Genomic DNA, 14,534 nt, shown 5'->3' with positions numbered 1-14,534 from the left:
TTGGTATTTGAAACTTGCTAGCTTTTTGAACTAATTTTGCAACCATTTACCCTAGAGTCATATACCTTGGTATGTGACACTTGTTACCTGTTAGCATAGCAACTTTAGCATGCTAGCACACTATTATTAAAGTGCTAACTTTACGGTTTTTCCTTTAATTACACAGCCATACACCTTACAGTCATAGTATAGTATAGCATGAATGTAGTAGAACTAGGAAGTTGTGATCACCTGGCCATGAAGGAGTGTGAGGAGAAGGATAGTTAGAATTGGAAAGAATGCCAATTACTTTTTTTTTCTTGTAAAATTACAAAGTTATAGTCGGAAATATTTTTTGCACAAATATTTCTACTTAATTCTGGTAAGTCTTAAAAGATTGTCCTTGTATTTGTTCCCTCGTCACTGCGGCCTTCCTAGTCAGTTTTTGTGCATAAAAACAAGTTTTTTTTCCTCCCAGCTGGATGACTTTGAAGTTGATGATGGAAGGATGATGGAAGTGCAAAAGTGAGCGCTGGGTTGTGTTGGCCTTCTAGTCACTTTGAGGAGGTTGCCTTGCAGGTAATATAGTTTGGTGCGTCAGTTGAAGGTGACACGCACTCCAAACATGATAGCATAGCTTCAAAAGTCATATATTCATATTTGTCCTCAAAATTCTACACACAATACCCCATAATGACAGTGTGAAAAGTTATTGTCATTTTGTAAATGTAATAAAACCAAAACAATTCACATGTACATAAGTATTAAGACCCTTTGTTCAATATTTAGTTGAAGTTCAAGTCTTTTTTAGCACAATGCCAGAAACTTGGCAAACCTATCTTTGGGCACTTTCTCTCATTCCTCTTTGCAGCACCTCTCAAGCTCCATCAGCTTGGATGGGAAGCGTCGGTGCACAGGCATTTTCACATCTCTCCAGGGATGTTCAATGAGGTCTGGGCTCTGGCTGGGCCACTCAAGGACATTTACAGAGTTGTCCTGAGGACACTCCTTTGATATCTTGGCTTTGTGCTTCGGGTCGTTGTCCTGAGTCTGAGTTCAAGAGCGCTCTGGAGCAGGTTTTCATCCATTGCTGCATTCATTTTTCCCTCTATCCTGACCAGTCTCCAAGTCCCCCACCCCAATCCCCCCACCACAACCAACATGATGCCGCCACCACCAAGCTTCACTGTAGGGATGGTATTGGCCTGGTGATGAGCGGTGCCTGGTTTCCTCCAAATACTTCAATCTTTGTCTCATCAGACCAGAGAATTTAGTTTCTCACGGTCTGGGAGTCTTTCAGGTGCATTTTGACAAACTTTTGACTAAAAAATGGCTTCCGTCTGGCCACCCTATACCATCCAGGCCTGATCTGCGGATTGTCCTTACCTCTCTCCACAGAGGAATGCTGTAGCTCTGACAGAATGACCATAGTCTTGGTCACCTCCCCGACTAGACTAAGATGAATGCTTACTTATCGACATGTCATTTCCTACTTTTGTTTTTGTTTTAATACGTTTTCAAAATAAATAAATAAATCACATTATTTTATTTTTATGGGGTATTGTGTGTAGAATTTTGAGGACAAACATAAATGTATTACATGTAGGAATAAGGCTGTAACATAAATTGTGGGGAAAGTGAAGCGTTGTGAATACTTTCCAGATGTAGTGTTTTTGTCTTTGGGCATTAAAATTGTGTATTTCATGTGCTTACATGACTATGAAGACGGAAGTTAGCTCATAACAATAACGCCGTTGTCTCAAGTACCTCCCTTTCAACATAAAATCATATATAACATAAATGTTAAGTTTCCCTGTCAAAATCTCTGTGGTGGATTTGTTTATGAGCGACTGGGACTCTTGTCATTATTTTAACATCAGCTGATGAAAGTTGAAGCTTGCTTTAAAATGACAAAGGTTGTGTTGACGAGTGAATCTTGTATGAATTGTAACTGGACTGTCGTGGCAATTAAATACACTTATTCATTGTTCTCCGATATGTTTCCGTGTTGTGCTGTGAAGGGTATGGTTGTATGCTGCTTTTATTCTGGCGGAAACCGGAAGTTACCCAAGAGCGCTGTGCAGATGACTGACATCGCTTTTGTTCTATCAGCGCACTTCTGAGCCGCTTGCTGTCCAATCATAGTGAAGACCCGCCCACTTGTGCTTCCGGTTTGCAAGCGAGGCTACATAGCTTTGACGCGCGGCAGTTTGGGTGACTTTCAGCAAATAAAGCTGTGCCTCACAGGATCAAATAATTCAACAACGAAGGTATTTAAAAAAAAAAATCAGATAACGTTTTATAGTCGCTGCCTGTGTTATTTTCGTTCCGGGGACGCTGTCAGTATTAAATGTGTCACTCGGGAGTTTTTCTGTAAAAGGTACATTTTAAACTATTATTTTACATTGAACAATTATTGTCACTGGTTTTGTTTTACTGTGTGAATTTAACTTCTAGGTCATCCATGCTGTTATTTTACTACAAAGTTCCGTTTAGAAAAATGCCGTCGATGAGCGGAAATGTCACCACCGGAAGTGAATAGCAGATTATAACTGATTATTTTTTTCTACCACGGCAAAATAAAAGCTGCTCCAAGCGCCTGACAGCGTATTTGACTAGAAAAAGGCTACAATTAAGGTAATAGATGATGAACAAAATAAATAGGAAACCTCAGTAATCGCCACCTGTGTGAAGTTGGCCTCCTTTTATTGCAAATAGGAAAATAACACTTGTTTATTATTTATCAACAAGTGGCACACGTTTTTGGGGAGATTTTGGCAAGTTTGTTGTTATTGACCCAATAACTATAAAATGATCATAACAAAAACAATAATAGACAAAAACAATTGCAGTACAAACTAATAAGAAAAGTTTGTGGTGATTTTGGCTGAAAACACAGAGAATGTGTTCCACAGACTTAAGTTTCATTGAAAACACAAAGAATGTGTTCCAAAGACTTAAGTCTCATTGAAAACATGGAGAATGTGTTCCAAAGACTTACGTCTCATTGAAAACACAGATAATGTGTTCCAAAGACTTAAGTCTTATTGAAAACACAGATAATGTGTTCCAAAGACTTAAGTCTCATTGAAAACACGGAGCTTGTGTTCCAAAGACTTAAGTCTCATTGAAAACACAGAGAATGTGTTCCAAAGACTTAAGTCTCATTGAAAACACAGAGAATGTGTTCCAAAGACTTAAGTCTCATTGAAAACACGGAGAATGTGTTCCAAAGACCTAAGTCTCATTGAAAACACGGATAATGTGTTCCAAAGATTTAACTCTCAATGAAAACACAGATAATGTGTTTCAAAGACTTAAGTCTTATTGAAAACACAGATAATGTGTTCCAAAGACTTAAGTCTCATTGAAAACAGGGAGAATGTGTTCCAAAGACTTAAGTCTCATTGAAAACACAGATAATGTGTTTCAAAGACTTAAGTCTCATTGAAAACACAGAGAATGTGTTCCAAAGACTTAAAGTCTCATTGAAAACACGGAGAATGTGTTCCAAAGACCTAAGTCTCATTGAAAACACGGATAATGTGTTCCAAAGATTTAACTCTCATTGAAAACACAGATAATGTGTTTCAAAGACTTAAGTCTCATTGAAAACACAGAGAATGTGTTCCAAAGACTTAAGTTTAATTGAAAACATGGAGAATGTGTTCCAAAGACTTAAGTCTCATGTAAGCCATTTGAAGCATTCCGAAATGTTTAACACATTTAGCACTTTTGGTACTTATTGTTATGTCGCTAGGTGCTAGCATGCTGACTGTTTGCATGTTAGCATTTTTAACGTTAGCCTCGTATTAATTTGCATACATGTTATGTAATAGCACGTCAAATCACAATAAACTGTTGGTACTTTGCCCTATCTTGCCACCTGCACACTTAAACTGTTAGCACTTTAGCATGCTCAATTACATCCATGTGGGCCTCCATGGCATGATGTAAAATCATTAAGGAACTGCCCTCACACTTTTGATACTCTTTGCTCAGTGCTAACATGCTAAAATGAGCTTTTTGCTTTATTGGTGATCCTATGCTAACATGACATATTGGGTCATTAGTGCTATCTGTCTAGGTGCTAGCATGCTAACTTAGTATTTAACCATTCCACTCATGCCTATGAATATACGTACTGTGGATCCATGAGGTGTGATGTAACGTGACAATATGTTAGCACAAAGTAGTGAAACTTTGTGATAACTTGACATATTGGGCCATTAGGGCTATCTGACTAGTTGCTAGCATGCTAACTTAGTATTTAACTATTCCACTCATGCCTATGAATATACACACTGTGGATCCATGAGGTGTGATGTAAAGTGACAATATGTTCGCACAAAGTGGGGAAACTTTGCGCTAACTTGCCATATTGGGTCATTAGTGCTATTTGTCTCGGTGCTAGCATGCTAACTTAGTAATTAACCATTCCACTCATGCTTATAAATATATATGTACTGTGGATCCATGTGGTGTGATGTAACGTGACAATATGTTAGCACAAAGTAGTGAAACCCTGTGCTAACTTGACATATTGGGTCATTAGTGCTATCTGTCTAGGTACTACCGTGCTAACTTAGTATTAACCATTCCACTCATACCAATGAATATATGTACTATGGATCCATGTGGCGTGATGTAACGTGACAATATGTTAGCACAAAGTAATGAAACTTTGTGCTAACTTGCAATATTGGGTCATTAGTGCAATCTGTTTAGGTGCTAGCATGCTAACTTAGTATGTAACCATTCCACTCATGCTTATTGATATACGTACTGTGAATCCAGGTGGTGTGATGTAACGTGACAATATGTTAGCACAAAGTAGTGAAACCTTGTGCTAACTTGCCATATTGGGTCTATAGTGCTATCTGACTAGGTGCTAGCATGCTAACTTAGTATGTAACCATTCCACTCATGCTTATTAATATACATACTGTGGATCCAGGTAGTGTGATGTAACGTGACAATATGTTAGCACAAAGTAGTGAAACCTTGTGCTAACTTGACAAATTGGGTCTATAGTGCTATCTGACTAGGTGCTAGCATGCTAACTTAGTATTTAACCATTTCACTCATGCCAATGAATGTACGCACTGGGGAGCCATGTGGTGTGATGTAACGTGACAATATGTTCGCACAAAGTACTGAAACTTTGTGATAACTTGATATATTGGGTCATTAGTGCTATCTGTCTACGTGCTAGCATGCTTACTTAATATTTAACCATTCCACTCATGCCAATGAATATATGTACTGTGGATCCATGAGGTGTGATGTAACGTGACAATATGTTAGCACAAAGTAGTGAAACCTTGTGCTAACTTGCCATATTGGGTCATTAGTGCTATTTGTCTAGGTGCTAGCATGCTAACTTAGTATTTAACCATTCCACTCATGTCTATGAATATACACACTGTGGATCCATGTGGCGTGATGTAACGTGACAATATGTTAGCACAAAGTAGCGAAAATGCTAGCTTGCTTCATGCTAGTATGCTACTTGATCACATTTGAGCCATTTCACTCATTTGAACTAGTTTCTACACATTTTGTCTCTATTAGTATGTTCTGCTATTTTGCTAGCTGCTACAATGCTAGTGTTAGCTGCTAATATCGTTGCTTTGTTAGCAAATTGGCTTTATTGGCATACTGGCCATACTGGTTTGTGTGGTGAAGGTGTGATTGTCATCCAGGAGGATCAGTTTGCTGTAAAAAGACCCGATGCCTGGAGGAGTGCATAGTGGTGCCTACAGTAAATAAAATGAATGCTTTGAATCCCTTCAGATGGCGGACTGCGTGTCAAAGGTGGAACTGAGCGTGTCCTGCAAGGACCTGCTAGACAAAGACGTGGGCTCCAAGTCGGACCCTCTGTGTGTCCTCCTGCAGCGCTCAGGGAAAGACGCCTGGACCGAGGTAGTGACAGTTAGCGCCAGGAGGAGAGCAGCAAGCACAGACACTAACGTGCCCTCTCCTGTCAGCTGGGCCGCACAGAACGTCTGAAGAACTCTTCCAGCCCATCCTTCAGCCAGCGCCTCAGACTGGACTACACCTTTGAGACGGTCCAGAACCTCAAACTGGGGGTCTACGACATCGACAACAGCTCCCCGGACTTGGGGGATGACGACTACCTGGGAGGGGTGGAGCTCACTCTCGGACAGGTACGCACACACAAAATACACACACACTCATAATACACGCGCACACACTCATAATACACACACACACACTCATAATACGCACACACTCATAATACACATTCACTCATAATACACACACACACACTCATAATACACACACACACTCATAATCAGTGTTGGGTTAGTTACTGAAAACCAGTAACTAGTTACAGTTACTAGTTACTTTATTTCAAAAGTAACTCAGTTACTAACTCAGTTACTTACACCAAAAAGTAATGCGTTACTGTGAAAAGTAACTATTTAGTTACTTCTTCTACTTTTTTTTTTTAAAGCTCCCATTAATGCCCTTTTAGCCTTCATTTTAGTACTGTTATTGCACTGGAGAATAATACAATCTGTTGATCAACTTGACATACATTTGCATCACTGAACTCTGCTAAGCAATGTGCTCTACATACAACACACAAAGACAAAGATATGTTTCAAAGGGCCAATTTATTTCAGGCCAGAACAAATTGACAAAACTATTTTAAATAGCTGCAACATAACATACATAAGTAACAAACAGCATAATAACACTAACACTAACCACGTTAAACCCAGATTCCGAACTAATAAAGGTCTTAACTCATTCTCTTTCTATGCCACTTCAATATGAAATGCACTCCCAACAGGTGTAAAAGAAAGGGCATCTCTATCCTCCTTCAAAACCGCACTAAAAGAACATCTCCAGGCAACTACAACCCTAAACTAACACCCTCCCTTCCACATAATACCTCTTCGGATTGTAAATAATCAAATGTAGACACTTTTTCTTATACTTTCTGATCTCTCTCTCTGTGTCCACTACTTGCTGTACATATCCTACCAAGTCAGTCCTACACTGTTTCAATGTCCATTTCTCTGATGATGCAATTGTTGATGACTGAAGTGTTGATACCAACCAAACCTAACCCCCCCACCCCCTCCATATCCCACACCCCGGATTGTAAATAATGTAAATAATTCAATGTATATACCCTGATGATTATCTTGTGTGATGACTGTATTATGATGTTAGTATATATTTGATAGTATATATCTGTATCTGGACCCCGACTTAAACAAGTTAAAAAACTTATTTGAGTGTTACCATTTAGTGGTCAATTGTACGGAATATGTACTGTACTGTGCAATCTACTAATAAAAGTTTCAATCAATCAATCAATCAATCAATCAACAACATAGCTGTAAAGCTGGCTTCACCTAAGGAAGGCACACGTGACATACACAGAGCCTAACCAGGCAGATTTTAATTGTTGTTTTGGGCAGTAGACGGGATCTTTGATCCAAGACACAACTTATATTTAACTAAAATGTTCTTTTCTTTGTGCTCGACAAAAGAAAAGAAGTGAGAATATCTCATACTTGCCAACCCTCCCGAATTTCACTGCCTCTCCCTGGGACAACCATTCTCCAAATTTCTGCCGATTTCCAGCCGGACTTAAGGCACGCCCCCTCCCGGTCTGTACGGATCTGAGTGGGGACAGCCTGTCGTCACGTCCGCTTGGCCAACCAAAAAGTAACCACAGAACACTATACCGTATAGGCGTATAGTGTTCTGTGGTTACTTTTTTGTTGGCCAACGGTTGTATTGCGCACCCCCCTCCCCTCCCCTCCCCTTCCCACACTCAGACACACAGTCACACGCACACACAGAGAGCGCAGAGGAAGAATCAGAAGCACGTCTCTGCTTCGCTGGAATAAAACACACTCAGATCCTCAGTTTCTAGCCGATACTACATAAAAAGTAACGTAAAATAACGCAGTAACGCATCATGTAGTAACGGTAACTGAGTTATTGAATATAAAAAAATAACGCGTTAGATTACTAGTTACCGCCGAAACTAACGGCGTTACAGTAACGCGTTACTTTGTAACGCGTTAGTCCCAACACTGCTCATAATACACACACACTCATAATACAAACTCATAATATACACGCACACACTCATAATACACACACTCATAATACACACGCACACACTCATAATACATACGCACACACTCATAATACACTCACTCATAATACACACGCACACCCTCATAATACACACACACACACACACACACACACTCATAATACACTCACACACACACACACACACACTCATAATACACGCTCACTCACTCATAATACACACACACTCTCGCATAATACACACGCACACACAACGCTGTGTGAGTGTGTGTGTGTGTGTGTGTGTGTGTGTGTGTGTGTGTGTGTGTGTGTGTGTGTGTGTGTGTGTGTGTGTGTGTGTGTGTGTATGTGTGTGTGTCTGTGTGTTACTGATGTGTGTGTCTGTGTGTGTTACTGGTGGGTGTGGGTGTATTTGTGTGTGTGTGGGTGGGAGTGTTTTTGTGTGTTGTGTTACTAACGTGTGTGTGTGTTACTGATGTATGTGTGTGTTACTGATGTGTGTGGGGGGGTGTTGCTAACGTGTGTGTGTGTGTGTGTGTGTGTGTAAGTGTCTGTGTGTGTGTGCATGTTACTGATGCGTGTGTGTGTGTGTGTGTATTTGTGTAAGTGTAAATGTGTGTGTGTGTGTGTGTGTGTTACTGATGTGTGTCTCTGTGTGTGTGTGTGTGTGTGTGTTACTGATGCGTGTGAGTGTATTTGTGTGTGTGTGTGTGTGTGTGTGTGTGTGTGTGTGTGTGTGTGTGTGGGTGGGAGTGTATTTGTGTGTGTGTGTTACTGATGTATGTATGTGTGTGTGTGTGTGGGGGGGGTGTTACTGATGTGTGTGGGGGGGTGTTACTAATGTGTTTGTGTGTGTGTGTGTGTGTGTCTGTGTGTGTGTGTGTGTGTGTGTGTGTGTGTGTGTGTGTGTGTGTGTGTTACTATTGTATTAGTGTCTGTGCGTGTGCGTGTTACTAATATGTGTGTGTGTATATGTGATGTGTTTGTTTGTTTTACTGATGTGTGTGTGCTTGCGTGCGTGTTTGTATATGTGATGTGTGTGTTTGTTTTACTGATGTGTGTGTCTGTTTCAGATTGTATCCAGTAAAACTGTGACCAGACCACTGCAGCTGAAAAAAGGGAAACCTGCTGGCAAAGGAAGCATCACAGTGAGTAGCTGCCATCTTGTGTGTTCACATTCACATAGACTTCAACACAAGTGATGTGTTACTTAAAGGAGAAGTGCACTTTCATCCACAATCCTCATGTAAGACAAGAACACCACAGTATGTATGGAGCTTCATTTGTGTCTTAATTATGAAAGCTTTTTTTCCAACTGAATTTATGTCACGGAATTTTTAGCATTTACATTTTGTGAACTGAATTTTTTTTACATCAAATTATGCTGACAATCATATTGAAAACAAATGGAGTGTTTAAAAATTGAGTGGATAAAAATGAGCTGCTTCAAAAAGCAAGACTCACTTCCGGTAAATGAAGACCCAAGCAACGGATCCTGTCTCAGAAGCAGCCAATGAGGTGTCAAGTTTGAAGTCACATGACTTATAAAAAGTCAGTTATCTGGACATAATACTACATCATTAACATTTTATCTTTTCAAACTATAGAAATGATTCCTGTGGTTCAAATATGCAATTTTGACTGAGAAAACACACGTGTACGAGTACTTGTCCGACTCACTTACATTTTGGTGTGACCCACGCACAGTAAAGGCAGGACATCACAGACTAAACAGTCATGGTGGATAATACATCCCCCTGTAAACATTGTATGAGCCACATTCTGAGAAACAAAACAGCTTTTGTGTTGAATTGAGAAGATGTTAAAAAATCCCACAATACAGAGAACATGCTGGTATTATTAGTACTATGGTTGAAATATTATCTGGTATTTATGTTGAGTTGTGTAATATTTGAAGATTGCCTACACGTCACTCTTTGAAATGTCTGGTGTGTGGCTAGATCACAGCAGAGGAGATCAAGGACAACCGAGCCATCACTCTGGAGCTGGAGGCCAAGAATCTGGACAAGAAGGTGATTTGTGTGGGTGTAGCACCACCTGCTGGTCGCATATGCACCTGCAGCTCTGAATCAATCATCAATAAGAGACTCTCCCGGCATATTTTTTGTATTATTTGTCTCCAATGAATAGAATAGAATAGAATAGAAAGTACTTTATTGATCCCTGGGAGAAATTCAGCACCACAGTTCGCTCACAATAGAAAATAAACACTTAAGTATTTTTTACATGTGAATAATATAATTACAGTCTATTATACAGCATTATTCACATGTGAATAATATAAATACAGTCTATTATACAGCATTATTCACATGTGAATAATATAAGTACTAGGGGTGTGTGAAAAAAATATATTCGAATTCGAATCGCGATTCTCACGTTGTGCGATTCAGAATCGATTCTCATTTTAAAAAACTTTTTTTTATTTTTAATTAAAAAAAATTTTTTTTAATTAATCAATCCAACAAAAAAATACACAGCAATGCCATAACAATGAATTCCATTTCCAAAACCAAACTCCACCCAGCAACACTCAGAACTGCAATAAACAGACCAATTGAGAGGAGACACAAACACGACACAGAACAAACCAAAAGTTGTGAAACAAAAATGAATATTATCAACAACAGTATCAATATTAGTTACAATTTCAACATATCAGTGATTATTAAAAATCCCTCATTGACATTATCATTAAACATTTATAAAAAAAAAAAAAAGAACAATAGTGTCACAGTGGCTTACACTTGCATCGCATCTCATAAGCTTGACAACACACTGTGTCCAATATTTTCACAAAGATAAAATAAGTCATATTTTTGGTTCATTTAATAGTTAAAACAAATTTACATTATTGCAATTAGTTGATAAAACATTGTCCTTTACAATTATAAAAGCTTTTTACAAAAATCTGCTACTCTGCTTGCATGTCAGCAGACTGGGGTAGATCCTGCTGAAATCCTGTGTATTGAATGAATAGAGAATCGTTTTGAATCGGGAAAAAAATAGTTTTTGAATAGAATCGTGACCCCAAGAATCGATATTGAATTGAATCGTGGGACACCCAAAGATTCACAGCCCTAATAAATACAGTCTATTATATAGCATTATTCACATGTGATTAGCATAAATACAGTCTATTATACAGCATTATTCACATATGAATATTATAAATACATTATACATTTAAATACAGTCAAAAGGAACATATGCATTATACAGTCAGATACATAATACAGCATTATACAATGCTGGACTAAAATCCTTAAAATGCTGATTGAAGGAAGGTTCATGGCATACCAGCAACATGTATGGAGCACCTGAGCTCCCAGATTTAGCCCAATGAGCACGAGGAGAACAACAGCTTGTGCATTATTCGATACAATCAGATATTGCATAAGTTAAATTTAATTTTATCTACAGCCTTCAGTCGTTCAGTCAAAATGTCTTCCTACTTTTGCAGGACACATTTGGAAAGTCTGATCCCTTCCTGGAGTTCTTCAAACAAGGAGAAGATGGAAAATGGCAGCTGGTCCACAGAACCGAGGTCCTGAAACAACTTGGACAACGTCGCCCACAACCTTTCAACTCCACGTGTGTTTGCAGGTGGTGAAGAACAACCTGAGTCCCACCTGGAAGAAGTTCTCCGTTCCTCTGCAGACCTTCTGCAGCAGTGACCTGGAAAGGCCCCTCAAGGTTCCACCAGTCAGAGAGCACCTTTGCTCCGCCCGCACGGCCGCTAAACTCTTGTCTTGCTCAGGTGGATTGTTCTGACCACGACAGCGACGGCTCGCACGATCTCATCGGCTCTTTCACCACCAAAGTGTCGGAGCTGCAGAAAGCATCGGTGAGCTCACTGTAGGGAGAAGGATTTTAAAAAGTATGCCGTTGCTAACACTGTTTTGTCCTCCAGGTGGCGTTTGACTGCATCCACCCTGAGAAACAGAAAAAGAAGAAGAACTACAAGAACTCTGGAGTGGTCTCTGTGAAGAGCTGCAAGGTACGGACCACATGATGGTCGCGTTTTAGAGGTCCCTGAATCACGCGCCTGATCGCTTCTTGCTAGGTGGCGCCATCTTGTGGTCACTGATGTAAACAAACACCATTTTACTGTAAAGTGCAACTGGAATAGATGTTCAAATAAGGAAGAAGACAACCTCATCTTTGTAGAGCCATGGAGGACAGGCTAGTGTGCTGTGTGATGACATCATCAATATTTGTGATGACATCATCAACATTTGTGATGACATCATCAACACTGCTCTTGTAGTGTGATGACATCGTCAATAGTGCTCATGTGCAATGTGATGACATCATCAATGCTGCTCATGTATAGTGTGATGACAACACTGTTCATGTGCAGTGTGATGACAACACTGTTCATGTGCAGTGTGATGACAACACTGTTCATGTGCAGTGTGATGACAACACTGTTCATGTGCAGTGTGATGACAACACTGTTCATGTGCAGTGTGATGACATCAACACTGTTCATGTGCAGTGTGATAACATCAATACTGTTCATGTGCAGTGTAATGACATCAACACTGTTCATGTGCGGTGTGATGACATCAACGCTACTCATGTATAGTGTGATGACATCAACGCTGCTCATGTATAGTGTGATGACATCAACACTGTTCATGTGGAGTGTAATGACATATACACTGTTCATGTGCAGTGTGATAACATCAACACTGTTCATGTGCAGTGTGGTGACAACACTGTTCTTGTGCAGTGTGATGACATCAACACTGTTCATATGCAGTGTGATGACATCAACACTGTTCTTGTGCAGTGTAATGACATCAACACTGTTCATGTGCGGTGTGATGACATCAACGCTACTCATGTATAGTGTGATGACATCAACGCTGCTCATGTATAGTGTAATGACATCAACACTGTTCATGTGGAGTGTAATGACATCAACACTGTTCATGTGCAGTGTGATAACATCAACACTGTTCATGTGCAGTGTGATAACATCAACACTGTTCATGTGCAGTGTGATAACATCAACACTGTTCATGTGCAGTGTGATGACAACACTGTTCTTGTGCAGTGTGATGACATCAACACTGTTCATATGCAGTGTGATGACATCAACACTGTTCTTGTGCAGTGTGATGACATCAACACTGTTCATGTGCAGTGTGATGACATTAACACTGTTCTTGTGCAGTGTGATGACATTAACACTGTTCTTGTGCAGTGTGATGACATCAACACTGTTCTTGTGCAGTGTGATGACATCAACACTGTTCTTGTGCAGTGTGATGACATCAACACTATTGTGCAGTGTGATAACATCAATACTGTTCATGTGCAGTGTAATGACATCAACACTGTTCTTGTGCAGTGTGATGACATCAACACTGTTCTTGTGCAGTGTGATGACATCAACACTATTGTGCAGTGTGATAACATCAATACTGTTCATGTGCAGTGTAATGACATCAACACTGTTCATGTGCGGTGTGATGACATCAACGCTACTCATGTATAGTGTGATGACATCAACGCTGCTCATGTATAGTGTGATGACATCAACACTGTTCATGTGGAGTGTAATGATGTATACACTGTTCATGTGCAGTGTGATAACATCAACACTGTTCATGTGCAGTGTGATAACATCAACACTGTTCATGTGCAGTGTGATAACATCAACACTGTTCATGTGCAGTGTGATAACATCAACACTGTTCTTGTGCAGTGTGATGACATCAACACTGTTCTTGTGCAGTGTGATGACATCAACACTGTTCATATGCAGTGTGATGACATCAACACTGTTCATATGCAGTGTGATGACATCAACACTGTTCTTGTGCAGTGTGATGACAACACTGTTCATGTGCAGTGTGATGACAACACTGTTCTTGTGCAGTGTGATGACATCAACACTGTTCTTGTGCAGTGTAATGACATCAACACTGTTCATGTATAGTGTGATAACATCAACACTGTTCATGTGCAGTGTGATGACAACACTGTTCTTGTGCAGTGTGATGACATCAACACTGTTCTTGTGCAGTGTGATGACATCAACACTGTTCTTGTGCAGTGTGATGACAACACTGTTCTTGTGCAGTGTGATGACATCAACACTGTTCTTGTGCAGTGTGATGACATCAACACTGTTCATGTGCAGTGTGATGACATCAGCGCTGTTCATGTGCAGTGTGATGACATCAGCGCTGCTCATGTATAGTGTGATGACATCAACACTGTTCATGTGGAGTGTAATGACATCAACACTGTTCATGTGGAGTGTAATGACATCAACACTGTTCATGTATAGTGTGATAACATCAACACTGTTCATGTGCCGTGTGATAACATCAACACTGTTCATGTATAGTGTGATGACATCATCACCACTGCTCATATGCAGCGCGATGACATCAACACTGTTCTTG

General features: G+C 39.9%; 1 protein-coding gene across 1 annotated transcript in view; it reads left to right on the top strand.

Moving 5' to 3' along the window:
• The window catches only part of cpne1 (copine I), a 58,948-nt gene that overhangs the window by 24,555 nt on the left and 19,859 nt on the right, over positions 1-14,534 (top strand). The window contains exons 2-9 of the mRNA XM_061984723.1: positions 5,776-5,904; positions 5,970-6,149; positions 9,162-9,236; positions 10,050-10,121; positions 11,573-11,656; positions 11,716-11,805; positions 11,870-11,956; positions 12,023-12,109. Of these exons, the coding sequence (XP_061840707.1) occupies positions 5,776-5,904; positions 5,970-6,149; positions 9,162-9,236; positions 10,050-10,121; positions 11,573-11,656; positions 11,716-11,805; positions 11,870-11,956; positions 12,023-12,109 (804 nt within the window). The remainder of the gene's footprint in view (positions 1-5,775; positions 5,905-5,969; positions 6,150-9,161; positions 9,237-10,049; positions 10,122-11,572; positions 11,657-11,715; positions 11,806-11,869; positions 11,957-12,022; positions 12,110-14,534) is intronic.

Source organism: Nerophis lumbriciformis, linkage group LG23, assembly GCF_033978685.3.
Source record: "Nerophis lumbriciformis linkage group LG23, RoL_Nlum_v2.1, whole genome shotgun sequence".
NCBI classification, from domain to species: Eukaryota; Metazoa; Chordata; class Actinopteri; order Syngnathiformes; family Syngnathidae; genus Nerophis; species Nerophis lumbriciformis.
This window is presented reverse-complemented; position numbering and strand designations above follow the sequence as displayed.